This window comes from Pan troglodytes, chromosome 10 (genome assembly GCF_028858775.2).
Source record: "Pan troglodytes isolate AG18354 chromosome 10, NHGRI_mPanTro3-v2.0_pri, whole genome shotgun sequence".
Classification (NCBI taxonomy): Eukaryota; Metazoa; Chordata; class Mammalia; order Primates; family Hominidae; genus Pan; species Pan troglodytes.
This window is the reverse complement of record NC_072408.2, coordinates 43,056,965-43,084,152: the sequence shown is the minus strand read 5'-3', so window position 1 is coordinate 43,084,152 and position 27,188 is coordinate 43,056,965. Positions and strand designations below refer to the sequence as shown.

At 49.6% G+C, this 27,188-nt stretch overlaps 2 protein-coding genes across 2 annotated transcripts; both read right to left on the bottom strand.

The window, feature by feature from the left end:
* Positions 1-989: 989 nt before the first annotated feature.
* KRT3 (keratin 3) lies at positions 990-7,389 on the bottom strand. Its single transcript, XM_009425354.4, has 9 exons — positions 6,671-7,389; positions 5,384-5,604; positions 4,433-4,493; positions 3,982-4,077; positions 3,510-3,674; positions 2,962-3,087; positions 2,477-2,697; positions 2,109-2,143; positions 990-1,629 (listed from the first exon to the last, which is right to left on the bottom strand). Exons 1-9 carry the CDS (start codon positions 7,313-7,315, stop codon positions 1,310-1,312), a joined length of 1,890 nt encoding a protein of 629 aa, XP_009423629.1. The 5' UTR covers positions 7,316-7,389; the 3' UTR covers positions 990-1,309.
* A 10,433-nt stretch (positions 7,390-17,822) lies between these two features.
* On the bottom strand, positions 17,823-25,760 carry KRT4 (keratin 4). Its single transcript, XM_003313679.4, has 9 exons — positions 24,935-25,760; positions 23,098-23,312; positions 22,091-22,151; positions 20,718-20,813; positions 20,022-20,186; positions 19,549-19,674; positions 18,899-19,119; positions 18,614-18,648; positions 17,823-18,505 (listed from the first exon to the last, which is right to left on the bottom strand). The coding sequence occupies exons 1-9, from the start codon at positions 25,658-25,660 to the stop codon at positions 18,324-18,326; spliced, it is 1,827 nt and encodes a 608-aa protein (XP_003313727.3). The 5' UTR covers positions 25,661-25,760; the 3' UTR covers positions 17,823-18,323.
* Between the last annotated feature and the right edge of the window lie 1,428 nt (positions 25,761-27,188).

Genomic DNA, 27,188 nt, shown 5'->3' with positions numbered 1-27,188 from the left:
AGTGGAAGGAGCTCCGGACTTGGGATGCAGGGCTTCATTCCTAGCTCAGGCATTCACATGCTGTAAGACCCTGGAGGAGTCACCCCTCCTCTCTGAGCCTCAGTCTTTTCATTTGGAAGCAAAGGCCTTGGACTCCTTGTTTCTGAGTCCTTTCCAGCAGTCACCTTCTGGACAGCACTCCCACGGCCAACTAACACATTATCAGAGCTTCTTAGTGCAGGGCAGAAGCCAGGATGACAAGAACTCTCATGGCTGGTGCACCTATTTTCAGGCCCCAAGTGCATGCACAGTGCTAGGTGCAGGAATGGGGGCCTCTGCAGGAAATGCTGGATTCAAGGAAGCTAACAGGTTTTCCTTGCTACTGAACTTCTTAGAAACTCTAATATGTGCTCCAAAAAGAAAAGATGTGATGGGCGTGGAGTCTTTTATTGCAGAGTGTCTCAATGGAATGGTGTTCCTGGGTCAGACTTTGAAATAGGCTGCTCTGGGGCCTATTTCCATCCCTGGGCTTCCAGCAGCCCGCACTTTCCCGGAGCACCTTGATGGGGGAAAAGCTTTCACGATGTCAGCTGGAGTGAGAATCAACACCAAGGGAAGAAACCCTCTGTCCCCAAGGCCCTCTTAGTTCCCCCACATGAGAGAAGACAGGGAGGAGATAGATGTCTGCATGGGCCAGCCTTCACCACTAAGGACGGTAAGGGTACACAGGGTACAACAGCGTCGGGGAGCAGGACCTCTCCGTCCCCACGGTGCTCACAGAATAATGAACAACCGGATGCGCACCATGGACGGAGAAGACGAACTGCCTTTGTTTCAGAGGAAGAGTTCTCCAGCTGCTCTGTGGATCACAGAGCCCACATGGGAGAGGCAGAGGCAGGGAGGCCAGGGAGGTGACCAGGGAGCTCAGTGCCCTAAGGAGAAGGACATGGAGCGAATACTCAGAGGCCCGGAGTGAAACACAGTGCACTTTATTGGCGACAGACCGGAGGGGCGGAGGGGGCTGTGTGCTATATACATCAGAGCTGTAGTGAGCATCCCACCCAGGGAGGGGACTCCAGGGCAGCAGAAGGTGGCGGCCTAGGCCACACCTGGACAATCACAGGCACAGGCTGGAGCCGGAGAGAAGAGCCTGAAATTCTCGTGACTGGGCTTGGCCGGGGATCTGGAAGGAGGAGCAAGAGGCCACAAGCCTTCCAGCGCAGAGCCGCGTTCTTGGGGAGCATGGGGTGGCGCTGGGGGTGTTGCCAATATGGGGGCGTGGGGAGCGGAGGGGAGGCGCTGGAGTGGCTGCGGTGCTGATGCGTGCTCTTTATCTGGAGTAGCGCTGGGAGGACTGGGAGGACTGAGAGAACTTGATGCTGCCGCCCCTGTTGCTGGCCGAGCTGAAGCCCCCGCCACTGACTCCATAGCGGGCGCCAGAGATGGAGCCAAAGCCGCTGCCACCACTGAAACCGCTGCTGCTGCCGCCGCCAAATCCACCGCCGATTCCACCGCCGCCTCCCCGGCCAAAGCCACTGCCTGAGCCGCCGCCCGCACTGAAGCCACCTCCTAAACCACCGCCCAAGCCTCCGCCGTAACCTCCTCCATAGCCACCTGCGGAGGCGGAAGTCGTGCTGCTGCTGACCACGGCTGTGGGGGAGAGGACAGGACAGCGATCAGCGACGGCGCCCAGGCCAGCTACTATGTTATCGTCAATGATCCACCGGGCCCACGACTATCCAGAGCTGATCAAGGCAGCTTTGCACAGGATGTTCACCACGAGCCGTTCCAAGGCCACTAGCTACTCACTCCCCTGCCGTTAAGCCATTATGAATTAGCCAGTGGTTCCTCCCACAGTACAATCTTGATGACCCCCTTGGAGGGGATCTAGCGTCTGAATTTATCCTCCCATCAAGAGGCCCCCTGTTGGATATTCCACATTGGCCGTCGAAGCATATTAAAAGTGCCCTGAACCCAGAACAATTACAAAAGCCAATCGCTTCCCTCTCCTCTCCCAGAAAACCCCTCCAACTTCCATAAAAATATGTTTAAATTAGTTGCTACTACCCTGGATTAGTGCAGATATTTCAGAATTAACTCTCATTTTCTTAGCTACTTTCGGTACTTACAGATGCTGACAGCACTCGGACACTCTCCAGACATCCTGTTTGAGAAAGCAAGAGAAAGTGGGCCCCGTCACAAAGCACATCACCAACAAGTCCACGGACCAAGGGCATGAATAGCAACCAGAGCTGAACAGAGAAGCCTGGCAAATCAGGTAAGCTTTCTCCACCCCTCTTTGGGCCATAGCAAGGAGAGCCTGTGGGCACTGGTTGCATACGTGCCCTGGGAGGGAGTGGGCTGGTAGACGCAAATGCTTCACCACAAGGCCTCTCTTTATACAGCAGGGCTCCATCCCCAGTTACTTGATCACTTATCTGGCCCTTGGCCTATGACTTGATCCAGGGGGTGTGGGAAGACGGGACTGGAGGCTCACCTGTACTCCTCGCCCTCCAGCAGCTTGCGGTAGGTGGCGATCTCCACATCCAGGGCCAGCTTGACATTCATCAGCTCCTGGTAGTCACGTAGCAGCCGCGCCAGGTCATCCTTTGCCTGCTGTAGAGCAGCCTGCAGCTCTTGGAGCTTGGCATTGGCATCCTTGAGGGCCATCTCCCCATGTTGCTCGGCCTCGGCAATGGCCGTCTGCAGGTTGGCATTCTGGGGCAAGGGAGGTAGGAGGAATGAGCTCAGTAAGAGGGCCCCAGGCCCTTCCTGACATGCAATGGATTATCCCATCTTAAAGTCAGGGAACATTACTCCTCCCCTAGTGCCTCCATCTTGTCTCCATTTGTGGAGATAGTGCCCTGTGGGTCAGTCAGCCTGAGATGACCTCCAGACGTCTATTCCAGGGGAGGAGTCCTGAGATCCTAGCCCCTGCCCCTCAGCAATCATCCCAGGTGCCAGCATCCATGACCATCCCACCTGCTTCTTGACACCCTCGATCTCTGCCCGCAGCCTCTGGATCATTCTGTTGAGCTCTATGATCTCGCTCTTGGTATTTCTTAGGTCATCCCCATGCCTGCCAGCCGTGGTCTGCAGCTCCCCCAACTACAGAACAGAAGGGAAGATGGGGTATTCCTGCAGCTTTGCTTGACTTGTTTCTACACCTCCAACATCACCCACCAAACCTTCAGAAGCTCAGTAAGGCATTTGCTAAAATGATACTGCATTGTGTTTCGGCAGGGAAACCCCCAAGGCAGCAGGAAAGAGAACATCTGGGTTGTTGTGGTAGAAGATTTTCCTACCCTGTAGTTCCTGAGCAAGTTGGAGTCAGTCCCACATAGCAGGCAACCACCTCCCCCAGGGGCAAGACTTTCTGCAACTGAACCACCATTAGAAGGATGACTTCAGAGGGTAAAACCAAAAGGCATTCACCCAGTGACCACTGGGAACTCACTACCCAGCTGTCCAATAGGCCACGGCCTCTCTGAAATCTCCAGTGGATCCCGTAAGAGGTGACTAGCACCCACCTTGGTCTGGTACAGGGCCTCAGCTTCGGCCTTGCTTCTCTGAGCAATATCCTCATACTGTGCACGAACTTCAGCAATGATGCTGTCCAGGTCCAGGGAGCGATTATTGTCCATGGACAGCACCACAGATGTGTCACTGATGTGGCTCTGCATCTGAGATAGCTCCTGTCAACACAGAGGGAGTTTGTTCACTTTTGGGGTCCCTGTAACAAGCACACAGGGCCCTGAAAGACTCTTGATCAACAGTCTCATTCACTGATTCCTTGCTCCACATGTGTATCAGCCACACCCTGTCCCCAGCCACTCAGAGAACCCCATGTCTGCAGCTTATCCTGTGGAATCCCTTCCGAGGGTCCTCATCTCCAGGCTCATCCCAGATGTCTTCTGGGGCCTATATACCAAAATGCACCAGCCTCAAATCTGGAAACACCTCACTCTCCCTCTGTCCCTTCTTAGTAGGTAACATCCTCACAGCATCGTAGAGGGTCCTTAAGAAGTCGATCTCATCTATCAAGGCATCCACTTTGGCCTGAAGCTCCACCTTGTTCATATAGGCACTGTCCACATCCTGAGAAAAGAGGAAGATAAAGGCCTTATTCTCCCAATGAACAAACAGCAAACCACAACTGCAGCAAGAAAGAGCAGAGGGGACTGGTGCAGTGATGGTCCTTGTCTAAGACCAGTCTCCACTTGAACGGGCAATTTGTATCTCATTAGGATGGTCTAAGTTTAATCCTACTAAAAACTAAAGACTGATGAACTAACTCTTTTAGGGATCTTCCAGACTAAGGTGCACCTGACTTCTGTTTATTGCTCCAAAGGCCTGAACTTGGCAGCTCTGTGGCAGTGGAGTGAGGAGATTCCCCCAACCCAGCCAGAAACCTGCAGCTGCAAGCCTCAGAAACCTCACACACAGCCCTTACCTTCTTCAGAGTCACAAATTCATTCTCAGCAGCTGTACGTTTATTGATTTCATCCTCATATCTGTGTGAATAAAAAAGAAACAGCTGAGTTTGGTTTTGAGGTCATCGTAAACACCATTGTTCCCTGGAACTCTGAAAGTTCATCTCTTCCCTCCCTCCATCCCTATCCTGCCTCTCTCAGTTGAGCACATCCTCTTTACTATCTCCCTGTTAGTTGGGGGACCAACCAAGGCAATTTGCCCAGGCAAACTGTCTGGTTTTAGCACTAAAATTTCTGCATCCCAGGAAACCCCTCAGTCCCAGGCAAACCTCTGGATGGTTGATCACCATACCATGAGTTGTCCCAGAATCTTTCACATGCCAGAACCAGGATCTTCCCCAACCTGGCTCATGAGGAAATGCTTCCCCAACTCTAAACTCATCCGTTTTTTGTTTTTGTTTTTTTTTTTTTAGACATAGTCTTGCTCTGTCACCGAGGCTGGAGTGCAGTGGTGCAATCTTGACTCACTGCAACCTCCATTTCCAGGGTTCAAGCAATTCTGTTTCCTCAGCCACCCGACTATCTTGGATTACAGGTGTGTGCCACCACACCCAGCTAATTTTTGTATTTTTAGTAGAGATGAGATTTCACCATGTTGGCCAGGCTGGTCTTGAACTCCTGACCTCAAATGATCTGCCCACCTCGGCCTCCCAAAGTGCTGGGATTACAGGCATGAGCCACCAAGCCCAGCCTAAACTCATCCTCTTGCCACAATTTTATTTGCAAAGCACCATGCTTGGAGAAGGAAGGTGAGGGGGAACTGAATGAACCAAGCTGTCCTTCATGAAGGTAAGGAGAGGGAAACGGGCCAGGAGACACCACTGCCCAGCCGTCAGGGGGCATGTAGAAGGGGCCAAGACTCTGAGACAGGGTGGGCCATGGCATCTTCCCACTCCTGCCCTGTCACTCACTTCTTCTTGAAGTCTTCCACCAGGTCCTCCATGTTCTTCAGCTCAGAGTCCAGGCGCCCTCTCTCCCCGAGGATGTTGTCCAGGTAGCTCCGCAGGTAGTTGATGTGATTCTCAAAAAGAGGCTCAAGGTTGTTGGTGCCTGAGATGGAACTTGTGCCCTGCTGCTGGAGCAGGTTCCACTTGGTCTCCAGGACTTTGTTCTGTTGCTCCAGGAACCGCACCTGCAATGGTTGCAGGAAGCAACATCAGGCAACACTTGTAGCAGAGGAGCAGAGGGGCCTTCACTCAGGTAGGACTAGGTGTCTATCTCCTGGGCCCCCAGCACAAAGGCCTAGAAAGGATGCAAAGATAGGCTCCTACTGTAGTCAGAGAGATTATGGTCAGATGGGTGATGAGTCAGGACACTACACTTGCAGCGTGGTTTGGAAAGTTACAAAGGAAGGGGAAGTAGCTCCTACCTGAAAGCAATAGAATTATTGCTTGTTGTTCCTGGGAACTTCATGACCCTATCTTAACTTCCAAAACTACAGTACACTCTACAAAAATGCACATAAACCTCAGCAGCACCATTTCCACCCACGACTCTACTGACATGCTAGCTCTTCAAAAACAGTGAAGTGATGCTGGGAAGCTGGGAAGCAACACTGGCTGGCATGCCACAGTTAGCATGACAACACCTCTTTTGGGCCTGGAGGGGAAGCAGCCCCATGAGAACTGTCCTGGTCTGGAGAAGCTCACTGAGCACTCTTGTCTTCCTGACTAGGCTGAGTAGGAATGCAAAGTCACTCATTTCTCTGTGCTCCCTTGGGACTAACTAAGGTTCTTATGCTCTTAATCCCTGCTCCAGGTAATCAGCCTCCTCTGCCTGGCACAGCAATATGAGGGGGAAAGGGCTTCCTGGAAAGCCTCAGAGGGCAGCTTGTATTTGAAAAGCCTCCCATTCTTGATGGACCCTTCGCTGATGGCAGCCGTGGCCCTTGCCTTGGGCTGCCTGCCCTGCCAGCCTGGGCCTCAATGAGGCAATGACTGGAAACTTCAGCAGGGGTTCCCACAAACAGGATGTGTGGTGCTCAGGTCCAAATAGGGGACAGTTTTCTTTCCACACCTCCCCTCACTTGACCATGTGGACAAACTCCTCAACCCTGAATATCTTCCCAGGCCCTAGAGTTCCACCTAACTCCTCACCCTCCAGTCTGGCCCATCCAAGAAACATTTAAACACTGTGTCCCAAAGGTCAAATTCAAAGTCCCCAGCCCAGGAAGGGATGGCCAGTCAAAGCTTCATTACCTTGTCAATGAAGGAGGCAAACTTGTTGTTGAGGGTCTTGATCTGTTCCCGCTCCTGGGCCTTTACTTGCCCAATCTGGGGGTCGATCTCCACATTGAGGGGCTGCAGGAGACTCTGGTTGATAGTCACTTCCTGAATTCCCCCAGGAAAGCCCCCAGGGCCAAAGCCACCAGGACTGCCAAAGCTGCCAGGCCCACCAAATACACCAGGACCACCAAAGCCACCAGGACCACCAAAGCCACCAGCCCCTCCAAAACCACCAGCCCCTCCAAAGCCACCAGCTCCACCAAAGCCACCTCCCATTCCTCTGCCACCACCAAAGCCACCACCAAAGCCACCTCCATAGCCGCCCCCAAAGCCACCTCCATAGCCACCTGCAAAGCCACAGCTGCTCCGCCCTCCCCCAAAGCCTCCAGCCCGGGAGCCGCCAGCTGCCACGCTGATGGAGATGCTCTTGTTGCCGCCCAGGTTGTAGAGGCTGCGACTGCCAAAGCCGCCTGCTCCGCTCCGGAAGCCATAGGCCCCTCCGCCAGCTCCCCCAGAGCGGGCAGCACAGCTCATCCTGCTGCTGCCGGAGACCACAGCAGAGCGGCCGGAGAAACCCTGGCTCCCACCACCAGATGTCTTGCTGGCTTGTCTGCTCATGGTGAGGAGCTTGGCGAGGAGAATAGTGTAAGTTAAGCAGGGACGCTGAGAGTCAGAGGAAGAGGGATGGGAAATGAAGAGCTGTGCAAAATAAATCCCTTTATATACATTTGAGGAGGTTGTTGGGCTCAAACGAAGGAGAGATAATTAATCCCAAATATTCATGGGCTGGGTTTGCCTCCAAGGCAATAAGTTTGTTCCAGGCTACCAAACACACCTTGAAAATAAGCTGAAATGGTAAAAGTGCTAAGGTGGCAGGCTTACCTGGTGAGGGGGTGGTGCCTGGTGTTGCCCCATGTTTGGGCATGGCCTCCTCCTGGCTTTGTCTGACAGGACCCAGGAGGCACACTCACCTGCATCAGGTGCTCAGCAGCCATCCCTCTGCCTGTTAGCTGCGCCTGGGCCCTGCAGAGCGGTGCCCAGCTCTGGAGAGGATAGAGTGGAGGAGGTGTGGGGAGGTTCTGCTTCTCTGAGTAGTGGAGACAGTGGAGCCCACTCACAGCTCTGGGAAAGTATCTTAATGGAAGGAGTGATGCAGGTCTCTCCACGATGACTGAGCACACAGTATGTGCCCAGCTCTATGCTGGTCTTTGGGATGAAGCGCTGACCTCTCCTTCGCCCTTCTTGGAAAAAAGCCCAGAACTATCACAAATCTGCCTCCTGGGTTCTCCCTGTACCCCAAGCTTTAGTTCAGGAGGTAGTGACCTTTTGGTTTATGACTATCTTTGGAGAAAAAGTCAAGTTAACACCTATGCATGTTGACCAGACACTGGCAAAATCCAACATGCCTAATGTTTGTTTCTCTTTAAAACTTCCCAGAGAAATTATACACTATTACACATCTTGGGGTTTATCTACGGCTTCCTTTCTTGCTCCCCACATTTTGGCCTTTCTCTGGTTTTAGCTTAAGGCCTAGGGAACAAGAAATTCAAATGTCAAGTCAACAACAAATTCAGCAAATATTTACAGACTGCCAAATGTGTGCCAGGCCCTTTGCAAAACTCTGGAGACCCAGTCATGGACAAGACACACAGGGCCCCTGTGGGACCATTTTCTGTTTGAGAGATGTGCTCCTGAGAGTCGCCCATGCCCCACCAAACCCCAGAAAGCCAGATCTGGCAGAGCCGGAAGCACTATGGAATATGTCTGACTCCGAAAGCCTGAAACTCTGCCTGTCTGGGGTTGTTCAGAGGCTTATGACTGGGCTCGGTTTGTCCAAAAGAAAGCCATCCTGCACACTCTGGAGCTGGCCAAGTTAGCTGCTTATCTCTCCAGGACAGGCCTTTTTTGTTCTGTCTGCTGCACATTGGGCCCTTCTAAGGGTGTGGTCTGTATGGCCCTGGCAGGAGCCTCCTTAGAATTGGGGGAAAGGATAGAGACTTCTTCAACACCCACTGGGTAGGGCTGGGAGTGGCCCAAGTGCAAAGGAAGTACAATTTTCTTCAGTGGCCTGGTTCTTCCATTTTATCCTTATCTCTCCCATGTGTTACCTGCCAGGCTGTGCAACATCCTAGCTCCTCCCCAGGATGAAACCATAAGCTCTCCAGGAGTTTCCAGTCTTGTTAATATACTGGGTGCTTTGGACCAAAGCACAGTGCTTTGCCAATAGTAAGTGCCATAAAGTTTGGTTTGTTGAAAAAATGAATTAGTCCATCAATTAATTATTAATGACTAACGGTTAAGCCTTTATACTGGATTACAACCAGATAAAACTGGTTGAAAGCTAGTTCAACTCCCATTGCATGAGGTAGCACAAGCTAATTGAGATTATTTCAATGTGAGGAATCCAGACTTCTCAAATTTGGTGTTCAGATTTAGAAAAATTTACATGCAAAATGAGTGTCACCTCCTCAGGGGAAAAAAAATGTAGAATCACAGAATCAAGAACTAATCAATCAAGAATCAATCAATTACAGAATCAAGTTGAAGTTGACTGGACATTTGAGGTCACACAATCTGCCCCGTTCATTGCTGGGATCCCCTCTCCAGCATCTCTGACTTATATCCCTAATTTTCTGCAAGTTCTGCCCATGGACTGTGAAGTTAGCCCAGGCCCAGAGGGTGGCCACACAGACTCCTCTCCTCTTTGCTCCCTCAAAGGCAATGAACCAAACCCAGGGCTAGACCAGATCCTCCCCATGACTAAGCATGACCAAAGCTGTTTAAATTCTCTGCATTTCAGCATCATTAACCATAAAAGATGATCAATCATCTCTGACCCTCTAGATCTCACAGGAACATAGCTAGATGAATGAAATATCTGCCAGTGTTTTAAGAAACATATCACAAGGCCAAATGTGGTGGCTCACGCCTGTAACCCCAATACTTTGCAAGGCTGAGGTGGGCAGATTACTTGAGCCCAGGAGTTTCAGACCAGCCTTGGAAACATAGCAAAACACCATCTCTACGAAAAAAATACAAAGATTAGCCAGGTATGGTGTCATGCGCCTGTAGACCCAGGTGCCTGGGAGGCTGAGGTTGGAGGATCGCTTGATCCTGGGAGGTCAAGGCTGCAGTGAGCTATGATTGTACCACGGCACTCCAGCCTGGATGACAGAACAAGACCCTTCTCAACAAAAGAAAAAGAAAAAAGGAAACATATCACAAAAATTAGGCCATATTTTTCCTTATAATATCTAAGAGAGCAGGATGGAGGACCTGCCTTTATGCCAGACAGAAATGAGGCTGCTGCTTGGTCTGGTGTGGGGTCTAGAGTCCAGGGCAATGAGTCTCTAGGAATTCCTAAACCCATAGTGATTCAGGGTACTTAGTGCCCCCGGTGGGGGGAGATCTTAGCCATTGCCAGAGCCCACTGATTCTGAGCCATGCTTGTCATTCCTTTAGAGGGAATTATCTTGGAGAAGAATCTTTGAGAAGCAACATCACAACCACTGCTGTCATCAGCTAGTCCTGGGTCGGGGACCTCCCCAACAGATGGTGGAAGGAAAAGGAAGAAGTGTATAATCTATACTTACTCTTGGTGTTGGGATAGCAGAGAAGACATGGCTTGGCCTTTGAGAGGACAGGAAGCAAAACAAAGATTGGGGAATACATTCGTGGGACTAGAATGTCAATTCTGATCAGAGCTGTGAGTGAAGGAAGTGGTGGAAGGGGAGGAGATAATCAGTGAGTTGAAATTCTTATTGGTTGGGCCCATCCGTCTAAACTTGTAGAGCCTAATAAACACTTTGAGAAAACAGAGTTGGTTTACAGTCATCCCCAACACTTGAATTATCTGAAGTTTATTAACTAAGCGCCCTAAGTGTTTTCTCCCTGGAGAGAAGAGTGAGTCACTGGATTGCAATGTGTGAAATCAGAGACTCATAGGGTGCTATGGCCAGGAGGCTCTCCAGTCCACTCCTCTACCTTGAGGCAGAATTCACCTGGCCACTCCTACTCTTCAGGATCCCCATGGAAGGCGATTCATCAAATCTCCTAACTTGCCCAGGCCAGCAAGACCCCACCCTGACCCAAGGAAGGTCTTCAAGGATCTAGCTTTCGTGCCTTCCACTCCATTTCATGGGAGCCTAACTCCTCTTAAAGGATCAGTGAAGTTGTGGTCAGCAGCAGGAGCCCCAGTCACCTGTCCGTCATGGCATGCCACCCATACCTCTCTGCGTGTGAAGGCCCCTTTTAACACACACAAAATTACATTGACCTTCACACATGTCAGAACTCATACTTCCAGTATCCTTTGAGAACATACATTTTTCATTATGAATTTAGCAACACTTTTAAATAAAAGTGCAGTTCATAGTCATATACATTTGAAAGTGGTGATACATATACATAAAAAGACACATTATTCACTCAGTCGAGAGACACTTGCATCCATGTGCATTCTCAGAATCCTTGCAGTCCTGACACAACAGCAACCCTAACTGGGGCCTCTCAGCCTCAGGTCTCAAGGTCCTGCCCCTTCCACGGCTGGACACCTGCCCCCAGCTGAGATTCCCCACTGAGCACTGTTACCACCTGTCTTCCCTGCCTTTGTGTCCATCAGCCTGTGGCCCTGGCAGGCCTTCAGCAGATGGGAACTGAGTTGCGATGAATTTGCTCTTGCCTGGCTTTCCAGAGTAAAACACACACACTCCCCTGGCTTCTGTATCACAACCCTTCCAATATTAGAAAATACTGTGGAATTCACAGACACCAACCTCCCAGTTAGATAGATCCAGTTGTTTCTCCCAGTCCTCAGTACAGATGGTTTCCAGGACTCTTCTCTGCACCCACTTTAATATGTTAATGGACCTCTTAAAACTACAGTGCCTTGCGAAGATAGGATACTTAAGGTGGCTTCATGTGCACCAGAACTAATAAGAAGCCCCTTCCTGTCTGTGATGGGGGCACTGTGCTTCTTTCAATGCAAGCTAAGATTCTGTTCCCTTCTTTAGCTCTTGACTTCCATCAATCCTGCCTGGGGAGGAGGAATGGTAAGGCATGGGTTTGTTGGTGGTGGTGGTGGGGGGTTGTTTTTGTTTTTTTGTTTTTGTTTTGAGACAGAGAGAGAGAGCATCTCACTCTGTTGCCCAGGCTGGAGTGCAGTGGTGCAATCTCAGCTCACTGCAACCTCAACCTCCCAGGCTCAAGCCATCCTCCCACCTCAGCCTCCCAAGTAGCTGGGACACTGGCACGCACCACCATGCCCAGCTAACACTTTTTTTTATTTTTTTGTAGAGAGAGAGTCTCTCTATGTAACCCAGGTTGGTCTTGAACTCCTAGGCTCAAGCAATCCTCCCACTTCAGCCTCCCAAAGTGCTGGGATTATAAACATGGGCCACCATGCCAGCCAGCTTCCTAGTTTTAAATAACTCACTTCCTTGTCCTGCTGTAAGAATAAACTGAAGGGACAGCATTCACAAAGCACATACAGAGAAAATAAACATAACAGTAAAAATGAAAAAAAAAAAAAGGTTTGCCCTGAATAAGCCTCTATTTACATAAGATTCCTCTGCATGGATAAGAGCTGTCCATTTATATTTGTGCTGAATCATGTCTGGCTGGCATGCCTGCTCAAACCAGAGGCTTGTACACAGCAGAAATCACAACCTTGTCCTCGCTGGAGAATTCCCAAGAGATCTTAGGAAGTTATTAAACAGTTGTCTTCAAACAAAAGATAGGCCGGGCCTGGTGGATCAGGCCTGTAATCCCAGCACTTTGGGATCACGAGGTCAGGAGACTGAGACCATTCTGGCTAACACAATGAAACCCCATCTCTACTCAAAATACAAAAAATTAGCCAGGAGTGGTGGCGGGCACCTGTAGTCCCTGCTACTCCAGAGGCTGAGGCAGGAGAATGGCTGAATCCAGGAGGCAGAGATGGCAGTGAGCCGAGATTGCACCACTGCACTCCAGTCTGGGTGACAGTGCGAGAGTCTGTCTCAAAAAAAAAAAAAAAAAAAAAAGATAGAAGGGGAGGTGAAAAAAGTCATTAAGTGGTCGTTTAACCTGGGAAAGGCATTTAAGAGGAAAAATACATTTATTTCTCAATGCAATGATTTGAAAAGCATGGATCTCTCTCCACTAAGGAATTTGAGGGGATCCAGTTAGACATAAAGCAAAGGGTACAATCATGGTGGAAATAAGGGGACCAGGGGACACTGTAAGTAACCCAAGGGGATTTTTAAAATAGCAATTTATAGCCCCTAGCATATGAAAGATGCTCAATAAATATCAAAGGAATGGATGCCAGCGTGTGGGGTGAGAGACAATTCTGCCAAGAGACAAAGGAATGATAGCAAACCTCTTCATTCCTGGAAATATACCCTCATAGGAAACAAGAGTGGGAAAGGAGGCATGACCATGGCAAGGCTTAGCATTACAGCTGCGTGGCAGAGGAGGGAGGTGCAGAGTGGTGGTTCCCAGACTGCAATTCAAAGCACATCATGGGCCTCCAGGCCACACCCTGACAGCAGGTGGCCCAGAGCTACCTCCTCATCCATTTCTGAGCTTAATCTCTCAGACACGCCTTGTTCTGAGCTTGTCTAGTCTTAGAACATAAAGCCCAAACCCCAAACAAATTGGACAATGGGCCAACCCATGTCCTCCACATCCTGGCCTCAACCTTGCTCTCTAGCGTCCTCTCCCACCACTCTCTGCCCTGTCTTGAGTGATGCTAAGCTGCTTTTGGTTTGGTACTGCACTGAGCCACACTTCCCTGTCTTTACTCTGCAATTCTTGCTGCCTAGAGCACCCTGTTCCCCTGCACCCCTCTCGCAAGCTCCAGGTCCACACCCCTTTTACGTGGCTGGCTTCACAGCTGTCACCTCCTCCAGGGAGACTTCCTTGAATCCCTGGCAAAAGCAAATGATTCTCCCTTAGGCTTCCAGAGTCTCAGTGCTTGCATACACCATTGCTTTTAACATTTTCCTGAAAGTATGGAAAATGTGTATTTAATGTGTCTACACTCCCCACACTCATGCACCATTTTCACATTAAACTCTGCCCTTCTCAAGGGTGAGGACCACGCTGCAAGAAGCTTTATATCCTCATGGCCCTACACAGAGTCTGACACAATGTAGGTGCTCAACAATGCTTCTCAAACTGAAGCAACTGCCCCTGCCATGCTCTTGGGTGGTGGATTCACAGGAGAAGGAGCTACCAGCCCGATGGGAGAAATGCTGCAGCTTCACAGGACACTACACAGAAAAAGGAGTGTGACCAAAATCCAGTATGAGGAGGCCTAAGGGAGACAGTACAGCAGGATATTCCAAAGGGGTGGAGCCACTCCTAGAAGACTTCTAGACGAAAGGACTCCTCTTAGGTATCAGAATCTTGCCCTCTGTAAGAAGAGCACCTGCCCCGTCTCTAGCATCTAGGGCCTGCTTCTTCCTCAAGACCCCACTTCAATACCGCCTCCTGCGTGAAGCATCCTGTGATTGCCAACCCCTCGCTCTAGACTAGAAGTAATTTTGCTACCCTCTGGACTGTCATGTCCTTCATTTGTAACTTCCAAAGGCATTCATCTGTCTGTCTGGTTACCAAGTTCTTTATGTGCATGCTTTTATCTAGACATTATCATCTGTATTAAAAGCTCCTTGAAAACAGAGTCTAATTCTTCTTTGTATAATGGGTCCCCATCGCCCAGCACAAACTAGGCACTCGGTAAACATTGTTCAATTAACATTTGTTAAACAGCTACTATATGGCAAGCACAGTGGCCCTGGAATGTCAAGATGAATAAAGTCATGGTTCCTGCCCATAAATAATTTATAGACTAGTGGTTTGTTGAGTAAATGAGTGAATGGCTGGGTGGATGGATGGATGAATAGATGGATGATGGATGGATCATAGATGGATGGATGGATGGATGGATGGATGAGTAGATGGGTGAATGGGTGGATGGCAAATGACAGTCCAAACACTTTCTCCAGAAAATGTCTTCCCAGCTTATCTAGGTTCTCACCCACTTTCTCGAATTTTTAAGGATCAAATCCACAACACTCAAAGTAAAAAAACTGCAGATGCAGAACAATCCTACCTTGACCCAAAGCCAAACCAGAAAACCATGGGCAGCAATGAGCCTGAGTCCTGGGGCTCCCACCACCAAGACTCTTCATGGCCACAACTCTACATTCCCAGCCCTTTTAGTGGAATAACGAGATGACTGTTCAGACCCTACCATCAACACGGGAAAAAAAATGGAACAGGTGCTAAAATGGCTTTTTTCCTTTCAGCCTGCTCCCTCCCTTTGTCCCTCGTTGGCCCACTGTTACCATGTCCTGAGGGCCCACAAAGGGGGCACAGCCCCCTCAACTATTTCCCCACATAGCTGTCTCACTAAACTCTGAACATCCACCCAAGACATGGGAGCAGCCATGCCTTATTCTGAGGTCCTCTGGTCTTAGAACACAAAGCCTGGGCCCCGTCAGCAAGTTAAACCAAAACCCCACAGTGGGACATGAAATAAGCCCCTCTTTGCTATAACCTTCTGGGTTTACTAGCAATGAGGTAGGGAGACTTCAGAAGTATTGGTGAGAACTTTCTGGAACTGAGAGGGCTGAACCCAGAGCGGAGGGTCTTGGTGAGGTGGGAGGGATCTATGCAAACATAGCAGTTGTTCAGGAGTTGACAGGTGCCTGAGCCAAAGTGATGGTGGGGCTGCAGCCAGGGCTGGGAGCCAAGAGCTTGGGGAATGGAGTCAGGGCAGATGAGCCAAATAAACCAAGTTAGAGATTTGCCAACCTGCAGTTGGGCTCTTCAGATGTGAAAAGTGATTTCCGTATACTTAGAGGTAAAGGATTTAAAAGAAAAGGGAGAGCATGGGGCCTCCAACGGGGCAAATAATGCAAGCCATGTCTCCCTGTTTCCTAAGCACTAGGAGCTGGCCAGAATCCAATTCGAAGGATCAGAGAGAAGGGTGGTGTCTATTATCTCAGCAGTATATTTACCCCAAATAATCCCCTCTGACTAGCCAGCCAGTTTCAAACATATGAATCAAGGCCAGGATCCACTCTCCTGGACTGTTCTAGAAACAGAGACCAACATGAGGGCTTTTCCTTTTTATGTAAAATAGAAGACTTTTTTTTGAGACAGAGTCTCACTCTGTCGCCAGGCTGGAGTGCAGTGGTGTGATCTCGGCTCACTGCAACCTCTGCTTCCTGGGTTCAAGGGATTCTCCTGCCTCAGCCTCCCGAGTAGCTGGGATTATAGGCGCCTGCCACCATGCCAGGCTAATTTTTGTATTTTTAATAGAGACGAGGTTTCACCATGTTGGCCAGGATGGTCTCGATCTGTTGACCTCGTGATCCGCCCCCCTTGGCCTCCCAAAATGCTGGGATTACAGGTGTGAGCCACCGTGCCCGACCTAAGAGACTTTTTATATAAATAAGAAACGCTGACACACTCACATAGCCATGTGCCTATGAATACAAACACATTTATTCTAAGATGCACATACAAGCGTATAATCTACGGCCTGACCTTGCAGTGTAAATCACTGAGTTCAACCAAAGAGATGCTGAGAGGCATGGAGGGCTGCTCAGGCTGGCTGCTCCCACACTCAGGGGGCATGGGAAATGCTTTAACCTGCCCCTTGCCTCTCTGTGAGGCCCAACACAACCTGCAGCCTCCTGGTGGGTGAACCTAAGAAGCTCCACCCCTAGTTCCAACCTTTAACTCCTCCTCACCACTCCCAGAAACTCAAAAAAAAAAAAAAAAAAAAGAGCCCATCTGCATTTTGCCAGGGGAGGAGTGCAGCCCTTGGAAGAAGCCAAAGCCACCAAATGCAGCTGCAGAGACTTCCTGTTCTGACACATGGGGCTCAATGAGCCCTAAGACAATGGGGATATTAGGGCCAGTCTGATGAAGGACAGAGCCCAGGTTGCTCCTGGCAAAGTCCCCTGCCCAGAGAGCACAAGCCCCTGAGATTAACCCTTTGCTACTCTGTCCCCGCTTTCCCAAAGGCAGAACAAGCCTGAGCCTACCTTGGATCTGCACGAGACTCCCATGGGCAAGGACTGGTCTTGGGCAAACGACGTGCCTTTCTGCCTGCACACCATGAGGCCCCATGGACACAGGGCTGGAGGAACTGGAGTCTGAATGAACTCTGCGGCAGTCAAGGGTGGGAGGCACAGTAGGGTGGCCAAGGCAGAGAGTGCATTCTGCATCTGCAGCAAACTGATTCGGGTCAGACTGCAGAGCAGGAGCTGGGAAATCTTTGGAAGAGGGGAGACTGTGCTGCTCCAGGTACTTGGAATTGGTCCAATATAGAAAAAGGTGTCCCCAAAGGCTCTACCCAGACCCCCACCTCTGACTGTCCTCTCCCCGCTTCTGTAATTAGACAGCTCCCTCCACTCCTGCTCCAGAAGACCTGCTCCACCTCCAACATTCTTCGCCACTCAGGGACAGCACCACAGACATAACCTCAGGCACCCCTGAGGAGCTGGGGAAGTGAGCAGCTCATGAAAACTCCAGGAGAATGACACACATGCACACCTCCCTCCAACAACCGTGACCTTGTTGATTCTTGGAACAGGTTCCTGAAAGCCTTGTTGGGCCAGTGAGATTTAGCCCCATGCATGGAATTTCATGAAAATAGGGAGGCCTTGCTAGACACAGAGTATAAGCACTCTCATAAGCTCCATAACTTCTTGCTCTATATTCAGCAGAGACCCCTGGCCTGCTTCTCTCACACCTATCAAATGCCCCTCACCTGCAGACTTAAACCCCTTCCCTCCAGGTTTATTCAAGGATCAGCATTGAAATGGTGCTACCCCAGGGTGCCCTACAATGGACAATGTGTGTATAATTGTTGGATGCCCCTTCAATCTGTACAACTGCCCTGTAGGCAACCTTCAGCCTCTGCACACTGTACTTCTCCCCCAATAATTTGAGCAACTTAGAAGTAGAGACCTGAGAAACTAGTCAATGACCCAGATCTGTATAAACAGATCCTTCACACCCGCAAGCATACACCTTCACCAAAATTATCTAGTTATACAGGATTCTAGAGACCTCTCCCCAGGGAAAAAAGACCATTGCTCAGAATGAATGACAAAAGCATTTTATTGAAGATTCACCTGCAGATGGATAAGAGGGAATGAGAGGAGTAGAATGGGACACTAAGTGGTTCTCATCCTAAGCTTGCAGGGCCAAGTGCTGCCGGGTGTTGGAGAAGTAGTTTGGTTCTGATGTAGATGGATAATACAGGATCTAGTGGGAGATGGCATTGGACTGGGAAGGGACATATGTGACCCCAATAATTCTGGAGATGACACTCCTGGTCATTTTCTTCTCTGTCCATGGGAGGTGAGAGGTCAGCTGACATCCTTCCCATTCCAGGTGGGTCACCAGGCCCAAATCAAGAAGTAGCTACCAAACTCCAAGAGGCAGAGTCCCTGTCCCAGCACAGAAGATCATCCTGGGGCAGAGAGAGCCCATGGGATAGTGGAGGGGATACTAGTAAGACGAGCCCCAGAGACAGAGGATGGAGGTGAAGTGAAGGAAGCACAGAGACACCAGTGCTGGGCCCAGCTGGACACAGTGAGCTTCAGGGACCTCGTCTCCTCTATCGTCTCTTGTTCAGGGTGGTGGTAGAGATGATCTTGCTGCTGGAACTGCCAGAGACACTGCCACCAAACCCAAAGCCACTTCCAGAGCCGGAGCCAAAGCCACTACTCAGGCCAAACCCGGAGCCACTTCCTAATCCTCTGCTGATGCCTCCAGTGCTGGTGCTACCGCTGACCACAGCTGCAGAAAAGACACAAAGGATACAGTTATTCCAATGCTGCCAGCACCCCAGGGGTCTGGCAAGACCCGGGTGAATGAACAACTACAGCAGGCGTGGAAGGTACTTACAGATGCTCACGGCACTCTGGCATTCTCCAGACATTCTGTAGGGGAAAGAAAAGGCGGTGAGCCTCAGGGAGCACAGAATTTTGTTCAATAAGCACGCCTCACTCACCTCTCTTATCCTTGAGCAGCCTCTGAGTTTGAGGGCCCAGTGTGAACCTATTAGCTGAGCTGTCCTGGTTCGTAATGCACCGGCACAACACTGACGCTTGCAGCCCGGCAGAGGCATAAATAAGCTCATGGCCCTGGACCTCTCTGGCCCTCATGTTCACATCCTGCCTAACCCCTCACCTGTACTCCTCGCCCTCCAGCAGTTTGCGGTAGGTGGCGATCTCGATGTCCAAGGCCAGCTTCACACTCATGAGCTCCTGGTACTCACGCAGCATTCGTGCCAGCTCCTCCTTGGCCTGCTGCAGGGCAGCCTCCAGCTCTACGCGCTTGCTGTGGGCATCTTTAAGGGCATTCTCACCTCGCTGCTCTGCATCAGCCACGGATGCCTGAAGAGTCTGGCACTATTGACAAAGGCATTAGATAGGTGGTCAGCAGTGCCCTGCCTTCAAGGCCTCTACACCTGTCCCCTCCCCTGGTCCAGGTTTCCTTGGGTTAGGATGTCAAGATTCTATCTGTTCTGCCCACTTTCCCTGAGACTTATGCATCTCATTCACTCCAGCCATAGCCCACCAATGCCTCCACCAGACTGATTAAATAAAAATGACCAAAAACCCATGAAGAAGAGCCAAGAAACCTATGCACAGGAGCGTCATGGTGTGCCAACTAGGATATTGCTGAAAAAATCTGGGTATGCCTTGCACAAAGAGCTATGAATTCCCAGCAACAAGCTCAGGGTCTTCTGGCCTGATGCTTTATCTGCTTGTCCACTCTGGAGATGTCTGCCTGAGGCCCCTGGCCTTGTGCTCCATCTGGAAGGGAGTGACACCCACCTGCTTCTTGATGTTCTCGATCTCTGCCCGCAGCCTCTGGATCATCCTGTTGAGCTCTGCAATTTCACTCTTGGTGTTCTTCAGGTTGTCACCATGTTGGTCAACCGAGATCTGGAGCTGCTGGACCTAAGACTCAAGAAGACACAGAGAATCAGGTGTTAGGGGCATTTGGGTAGGGTCCATTCTCAAGTGAACTCAGTGAGAATTGCCACAGGTGGCAAGAATAACACCAAAAGTCAAGTAATTTCAAATCAGACCAGGACCAACAATGCCTGGGAGAGTCTGTTCATATCAGGCGGCAAGAATAGCACCAAATGTCAAGTAGTTTCAAATCAGACCAGGACCAACGATGCCTGGGAGAGTCTGTTCATATCTGACTTCTGTTGGGCTTGAGCTAATGATCACCTGTTCACAGACATCAAAAGCAGAGCCCCAGAGCCAGCCCCATCTCCTGAGAGATCTATACCACCCACCTTGGTCTGGTACAGGGCTTCAGCCTCAGCCTTGCTCCTCTGGGCAATCTCCTCGTACTGGGCACGGACCTCAGCAATAATGCTGTCCAGGTCCAGGTTGCGGTTGTTGTCCATGGAAAGGACCACGGACGTGTCGCTGACATGGGTCTGCATCTGGGACAGCTCCTGCAGGGCAAATGTCTCACATCAGCCCCCCCAGGAAAGCCTTCACTGACCTGATACAGGCTCAAGTAGGAGCAGAGCTGGCATTCACAATGTGTAGGAAGGGGAGAGACAAGTAAAGTTCTAAGGAGAAATCAAGTGGTTGTGACAGTTCAGGATGGAAGAGCAATGCTTCTAGTCTTTACTGGTCCCCAGGAACCATAAGCCACTCTAATGCAGTGAGTGCCGGTGTGTTGGCATGGAAGGGAAGGGAATGGATCCATTTCACCAGAAAAAAATGCTAGACAGCAATGAATTCTATTCCAAGCACTCTTTAGATCTAATCACCCCGTCTAAGACCAAGACCACATCTGGTTCTAAGAATCTCCCAGTTGAATTTCCCACTTCAAACCTTTCTATGCATGACCTTGATGAGAACCCACTGCCCTAAAATAAGGGAGCTGGAGTCCTTTCAAAAAACTGTGAATCCCAACCAGCAGCGTCACAGATGGGGGATTCCCTTTCCCTGGATGGAGGGGAGGATGGAGCCCTCACCGCATCATAGAGGACCTTCAGGAAGTTGATCTCGTCATTAAGACTGTCCACCTTGGCCTCCAACTCCACCTTGTTCATGTAGGCAGCATCCACGTCCTGCAGAGGAGTAAGGAGGATAAGAGATGAGGAGCAGGAATGCCAGTAGGAGGACGGGTTACTAAGTGACACCGACAGGTGTTCTCAGCAGCATTTAGGAAAGACTACTCAGCAGCAGGGGAGCTGGTGGGAGACCAATTATTTTATATATTCTTCCCTAGAGCCACCTGAAGACATGGAAGTTGATTATCCAAATAGGCTATTCTAACAGTATGGAGATCTCTCAAAGAACTAAAAATAGAACTACCATTGGATCCAGCAATCCCAGTGCTGGAATTCCACTCAAAGGAAAAGAAATCATTGTAACAAAAGGATACCTGCACTCATGTTTATCGCAGCACAATTCACAATAGCAAAGATACGGAATCAACCTAAGTGTCCATCAACAGATGATTGGATAAAGAAAATATGATACATATACACAATAGAGTACTACTCAGCCATAAAAAGAGAATGAAATTATGTCTTTTTGCAGCAATGTGGATGGAACTGGAGGCCATTATCTTAAGTGAAACAACTCAGGCACAGAAAGACAAATAACACATGTCCTCACTTATAAGTGGGAGCTAAATCATGTGTACATGTGAACATAGAGCATGGAATGATAGACAATGGAGACTTGAAAAAGGGAGGGGTGGGAGGGGCTGGATAATGAGAAATTACTTATTGGATATAATGTATGTCATCCCAGCAATGGATACTCTAAAAGCCCTGACTTCACCACCACACAAACTATCCACGTAACAAAATTACACTTGTACCCCATGAATTTATAAAAATAAAAATCAGCTGGGTGCGGTGGCTCACAACTGTAACCCCAGCACTTTGGGAGGCTGAGGCAGGCGGATGACCTGAGGTCAGGAGTTTGAGACCAGCCTGACCAACATGGAAAAACCCTGTCTCTACTAAAAATACAAAATTAGCCAGGTGTGGTGGTGCATGCCTGTAATCCCAGCTACTCAGGAGGCTGAGGCAGGAGAATCGCTTGAACCCAGTAGGTGGAACTTGCAGTGACCCAAGATCGCGCCATTGCACTGCAGCCTGGGCAACAAGAGTGAAGCTCCGTCTCAAAAAAAAAAGCAAATAGGCTTTCCTCCCAACCTTAATTTCTTAGAACCTGGTTTGGTTACCCACTTTCCTTGACTATATAGATCTAGATAGTTCCAAGTGAAGCAGGGATGAGGCAGAGATGGACCAAACCCATGACTTCAGCCAAAGACCACTCCCCAAGGGAAGGGGCACCCTGAAGGCACTCCCTACCATCCTTCGTCTCTTACCTTCTTTAGGACCACAAAGTCATTCTCGGCTGCTGTGCGTTTGTTGATCTCCTCTTCATACCTGGGGGTGAGCACGGGGAGAAAAAGACAAAAACCCACAGTGAGCTGGTGTTTCTCAGATCTCTGCTGCTTGTTTTCAAGCATTTCCAAACAAATCTGGAAATATCCACGTAATTAGTTGCATTTCCCATATTCATACAGATATTCATTTAACCTACATTCATTGAATATAGGAAGTACCCGTTTAGGCCAGGGTTTATTCAGATACATGAAAACCAAACTTTAAAGAGACTGTTTTCGATAGAAAACCCAGCAATGATGTAGTTGATTTAATGTCCCTGAAAGGGCTGTCCTTTTGGCCATTTTGGCAGATTAAATTCTCAGCAATGTCATCAGCACACTCCATTTCCCTTTGTTTGGTGGGTGAGTGAATTGAGAGACAGGGTTGGTATTTATTTTGTCAGTCCTATCCCATAGTGAGTTTAATGAGAGGTGCTGTGTATTCAATGTTCACTCTGTGTCCTGAAATATGCCACATGCTTTCTCTATTTCATTTAATTCCATTTAATTCTCACAACCCATAAAGTAGGAATATTATCCCCATTTCAAAGATGAATAAAACTGAAGCTCAGAGAGGTTCAGCTATTTACCCAAGGTCACACAGCTAGTAAGTGAGGACTCAGTATGCAAACCACCTCCATCTGTCTCTACAGTCTGTATTCTCCTAATCATACTATACTGCTTTTCATCTATTTGGGTTCTGATCTTGTTCGTATATGGCAGACCCAAATCCCTGAATCTATCATTAAATTTCCTTTCGGAAAAATCTGTGGTTGCCAGACCTCACCCTGAGAAAACGTGACTATGTGGATGTAGCAAAACAGACTAGAGGGCCTTCCTAGCTGCCTTCAGAGCCTGAGATTCTAAGCCACTGGAGAGAGCCCCGGGAGCCTGGGTGTGGCTGGGCACATGTGTCAGATGGCGTCCCCTCCTTCCTCCCTACGTACTTAGTCTTGAAGTCCTCCACGCTGTCCTGCATGGTCTTCAGCTCAGACTGCAGGCGCCCTTTGTCATTGCCCAAGGTATCTAGCTGCTTCCTCAGGACACTGAGGTAGGTCTCAAAGAGGGGCTCAAGGTTTTTGCTGGAGGTGGTGGTCGTCTGCTGCTGGAGCAGGTTCCATTTGGTCTCCAGGACCTTATTCTGTTGCTCTAAGAACCGCACCTGTGTTGATAAAGGCACCAGCCAAGTGATGAGGGCCTGAAGTGTGGCAGGAGGGCCAGCCAAGGCAACACCAACCCAGTCAATCCCAGGGAACTACAGGGCCCAAGAACCACCCAAGTAGGGCCACTATGTTGCATCTCCAGGGCACCATTCACTCGGGTTGACATGATGGCCCCATTCTCGAGCCCATAGCACCAAGGGGTCACATAGGTTGTGGAGAATAGAGCACAGCCAGAGAAGCAGGGCCTAACAGTGCAACAAGAACAACTTCCTAGCCGCAGGCACCCAAAGCCCCAAAGAAGAACATTAAACTTCTATGAAATAACAAAATAAAATTAAGAGACATCACAATCTGGAGGCTCTTGCATTCAAAGTGATCCTGACCCAAGGCAAATGAAAGACAAAGTCACTATAGACTTTTTAAATAAGCTTACTTATCAATGGATCTGGCGTGTCCCTGTGAACCTGTGAACAACTGAGTATAGATATTTAAAACCAGGGCCCTGTATGCATTGTCTCACCTAAACTCCATTCTGCAAAGGACTTCCCTGAACTTTCCCTCTCTCTATGAAAAAATCTAGCCAGACAAACCAGGACAGCAGCTTAGCATGACATTTCCATGTTATGAGCCTCAGAATTGAAAGGAAAGCAGGTAAGGCAGACCGATCACATTTTGAACACAAAAGGTAAAATGAGATGAGATGAGACAAGGATGCATCAAAGAGCCCTGAGTTTTTGCTATCACATCTGCATGTCCTATAGTCACAGTAAAACCTCTTTAAGTTACTATGGGTTTATTCAAACTAGCAAGAAGAACAAATATGCACCTTATTCTATTCCAAAAGTGTTCATTCTTGCCCCATATGTCGAAGCTGCCCAAGACTTTGATGCCTGGTGAACCAGGGCAACCTGGACCAAAGGGAGGCACTCATCCACCCAGTCATCAATCTTTGGATGACTCGGCTCTCTGGGGCTGCACTGCTCACTATCATCCATCATGCATGACTGTAACTGAGCTTAAAGAACTTGAACTTCTAGACGTTGCATGAAAAAGGAAGTTGGGCTACAAAAAGAAAAGAGACCTGTCTCCTTTCTTCAAACAGACCCGGACATGAGCAGTGTTGTCCAGTCAAAGGAATGAAAAAAGTAAATTTCCAAGGCCTTGGTGAGACCTAGAATCTGCCACTGGAGCCAGTCCCTTTTTCATTTGCAAAATCAGCTTAGTTTTCTTCTGTTCTAAGAACAGAAGTGGCCACTGTTAAGTGATTAATGGAGTTAACTGCATTATATTCAAAACCAAAATCTGAGAAAAAGCAGAGAAATAATGAACCCCCTTTATAGCTGGGATGACTAGAGCCAGAAAAGCCAAATGATTTGTCCAGTATCCCACAGCCTGTCTAGGGAATTCCAAACACTTAACTGCCTTGAGCATCCCACCTTCCCACCAGCCACGGGACAAAAAGGAAGGCTCAAAGTCATGATGCCCCTTCAACAGCTGGAGAATTGGGGCCCAGGGAAGTTCAGTGGTCTCCCCAGCACCTGTGGCAGGCTCAGGTCTGAGACCCCAGGACTCAGGACCCCTCTCTTCTAACTGCCCCTCTCCGGCCGAGGACACAGCTCACCTTGTCGATGAAGGAGGCAAACTTGTTGTTGAGGAGCTTGATCTGTTCGCGCTCTTCCGTCCGGACTTTCTGGATCTCAGGGTCAATCTCCACGTGGAGGGGGGTGAGCAAGCTCTGGTTGATGGTGACCTCCTGAATTCCCCCAGCAGGGCAGACGGGGAAGCCAGGGCCACCCTTACCACTGAAGGAGCCCCCAAATCCACCACCAAAGCCACCAGTGCCGAAACCAGCTCCGAAGCCGCCGGCACCAAAGCCACCAGTGCCAAAGCCTCCAGCACCCCCAAAGCAGGCACCTTGTCGTGACCCAGCCACACTCATGGAGATGCTTTTGTTCCCCCTGAGGTTGTAGAGGCTTCTGCTGCCAAATCCCCCAGGAGAGCATCGGCCAGCACCTCCAGACATGGAGACTGAGCTGAAGGCACCTCTCTTGCCACCGCCTACAATGGCCGAGCCACAACTGAAGCCCCGGGGCCCGCCTCGGACACACTGCTGTCTGGCAATCATGGCTGCAGAGAGCGAGCTGGGAGCTATCAGAGAAGTGACAGGGCCCAGGCCGGTGAGTGCTGGAGCCCTCAGCCTTGGTCTCTTATATGTCCTGGAGCAGCAGGGCTTGGTTGCAGGGGCATAAAGGGAAAAATCTGAAACATCTCTGGGCTTGGCCCTTGGCACAAGCCCATCCTTCCCGCACCCGTTGAGCATGTCACTAAACACACCTACAGAAGTCATCTGGAGGGCACAGGTTACTGGATCCCATCACACTACTCTCTGGGAGAACCTGAACCGGGGCCCCAGGGCTTCCTAATCAGAAGCCCCTGCCTGGGCCCAGCCCTCCAGGCCCACACCCACTGTACCTGCATCTCGCTAGGCACACGGCACCTCCCTCCTCCAGAAAAGACACACCATCACCCATCCTCTCACCCCACAGAATGTGGAGTTAGACAGCCTGAGTTTGAGCGCAGAGCCTGCCACCTCCTAGCTCTGCAAACCAGAGCAAGTCACCCTCTGAGGCCCAGTTGCTTTCCCTGTAAATTGGAAGTAATACGAATATTTGCCTTGCCACTTCTCAGGATAGAGTGAGCTAGTGATTAATGGAGTGCTCTGTAAACTGTCAAAAGCCACATGTATATTTGTCATTCTTAGCATTCTTATTCCTCCACATGTTCTTGGCTCCATGTACCTATAAAAAGGGGAAATATTCTGTATTCCAGCCTTAGCCTTCCAACCTAGATCCAGATTCACTTCAACTTGGCCAACAGCTACTGAGAAACTGCCAGGCATGGAGCTAGGTACTAAGGAGATGGGGGAAGACAAAACACCTCCCCAAAGAAAACCGTGACTGTCTTTCTCAGCCCTGGGTACCCATGCTGCCCCGCAGGCCTCCCTTCAATCTGTGCTTGCACAATTCTAGATGGGCGTTCTCCAGCGGGGTCTGGTGGTGTGCACTCTGCTGCTCCATTTGCTGTCCAGTTGTTTGCTAGGTGCGTTCTGGTTTTCTGTAATGGTGCAGAATTCAGGGCAGGAGTTCATAACTTTTTTGCTGCTGGGGATCCCTTTGGCAGAATGATGAAACCTATGGATCCCTTCTCAGAGCAATGTTTTTAAATGCAAAATCCTAGTTTTAAGCCATAACTTAAATTCTTCCCAGCTGAACAGTAACAGATCTGTGTTCAAATCCCTCCCGTTGCCACTAACTAGCTGTGTAACCTTGGGTGGGCCATCTAAGCACTCTGAACCCATCCAATATGCTTTGGCTCTGTGTCCCCACCCAAATCTCATCTTGAATTGTACTCCCATAATTCCCACACATTGTGGGAGGGCCCCGGTGGGAGATGATTGAATTATGGGGGCGGTTTCCCCCATACTGTTCTTGTGGTAGTGAACAAGTCTTACGACATCTGATGTTTAATAAGGAAAAACCCATTTCACTTGGCTTTCATTCTCTCTCTTGCCACCACCATGCAACAAGTGCCTTTCGCTTTCTGCCATGATTGCGAGGCCTCCCCAGCCACATGGAACTGTAAGTCCAATAAATCTCTTTCTTTTGTAAATTGCCCAGACTCAGGTATGTCTTTATCAGCAGCGTAATAATGGACTAATACACCATCCAATCCATCTTCTCATCTACCAAATGGGACACCTGCCTCACAAGGAATTAAACAATGTCCCCATGGTGCCTGGCATATAGGAGGTCAGCAGGCATTCATTCTCTTCTTTCCCAGGCTTTGCCATTGCCATTTACAAGGAGAAATCTGGT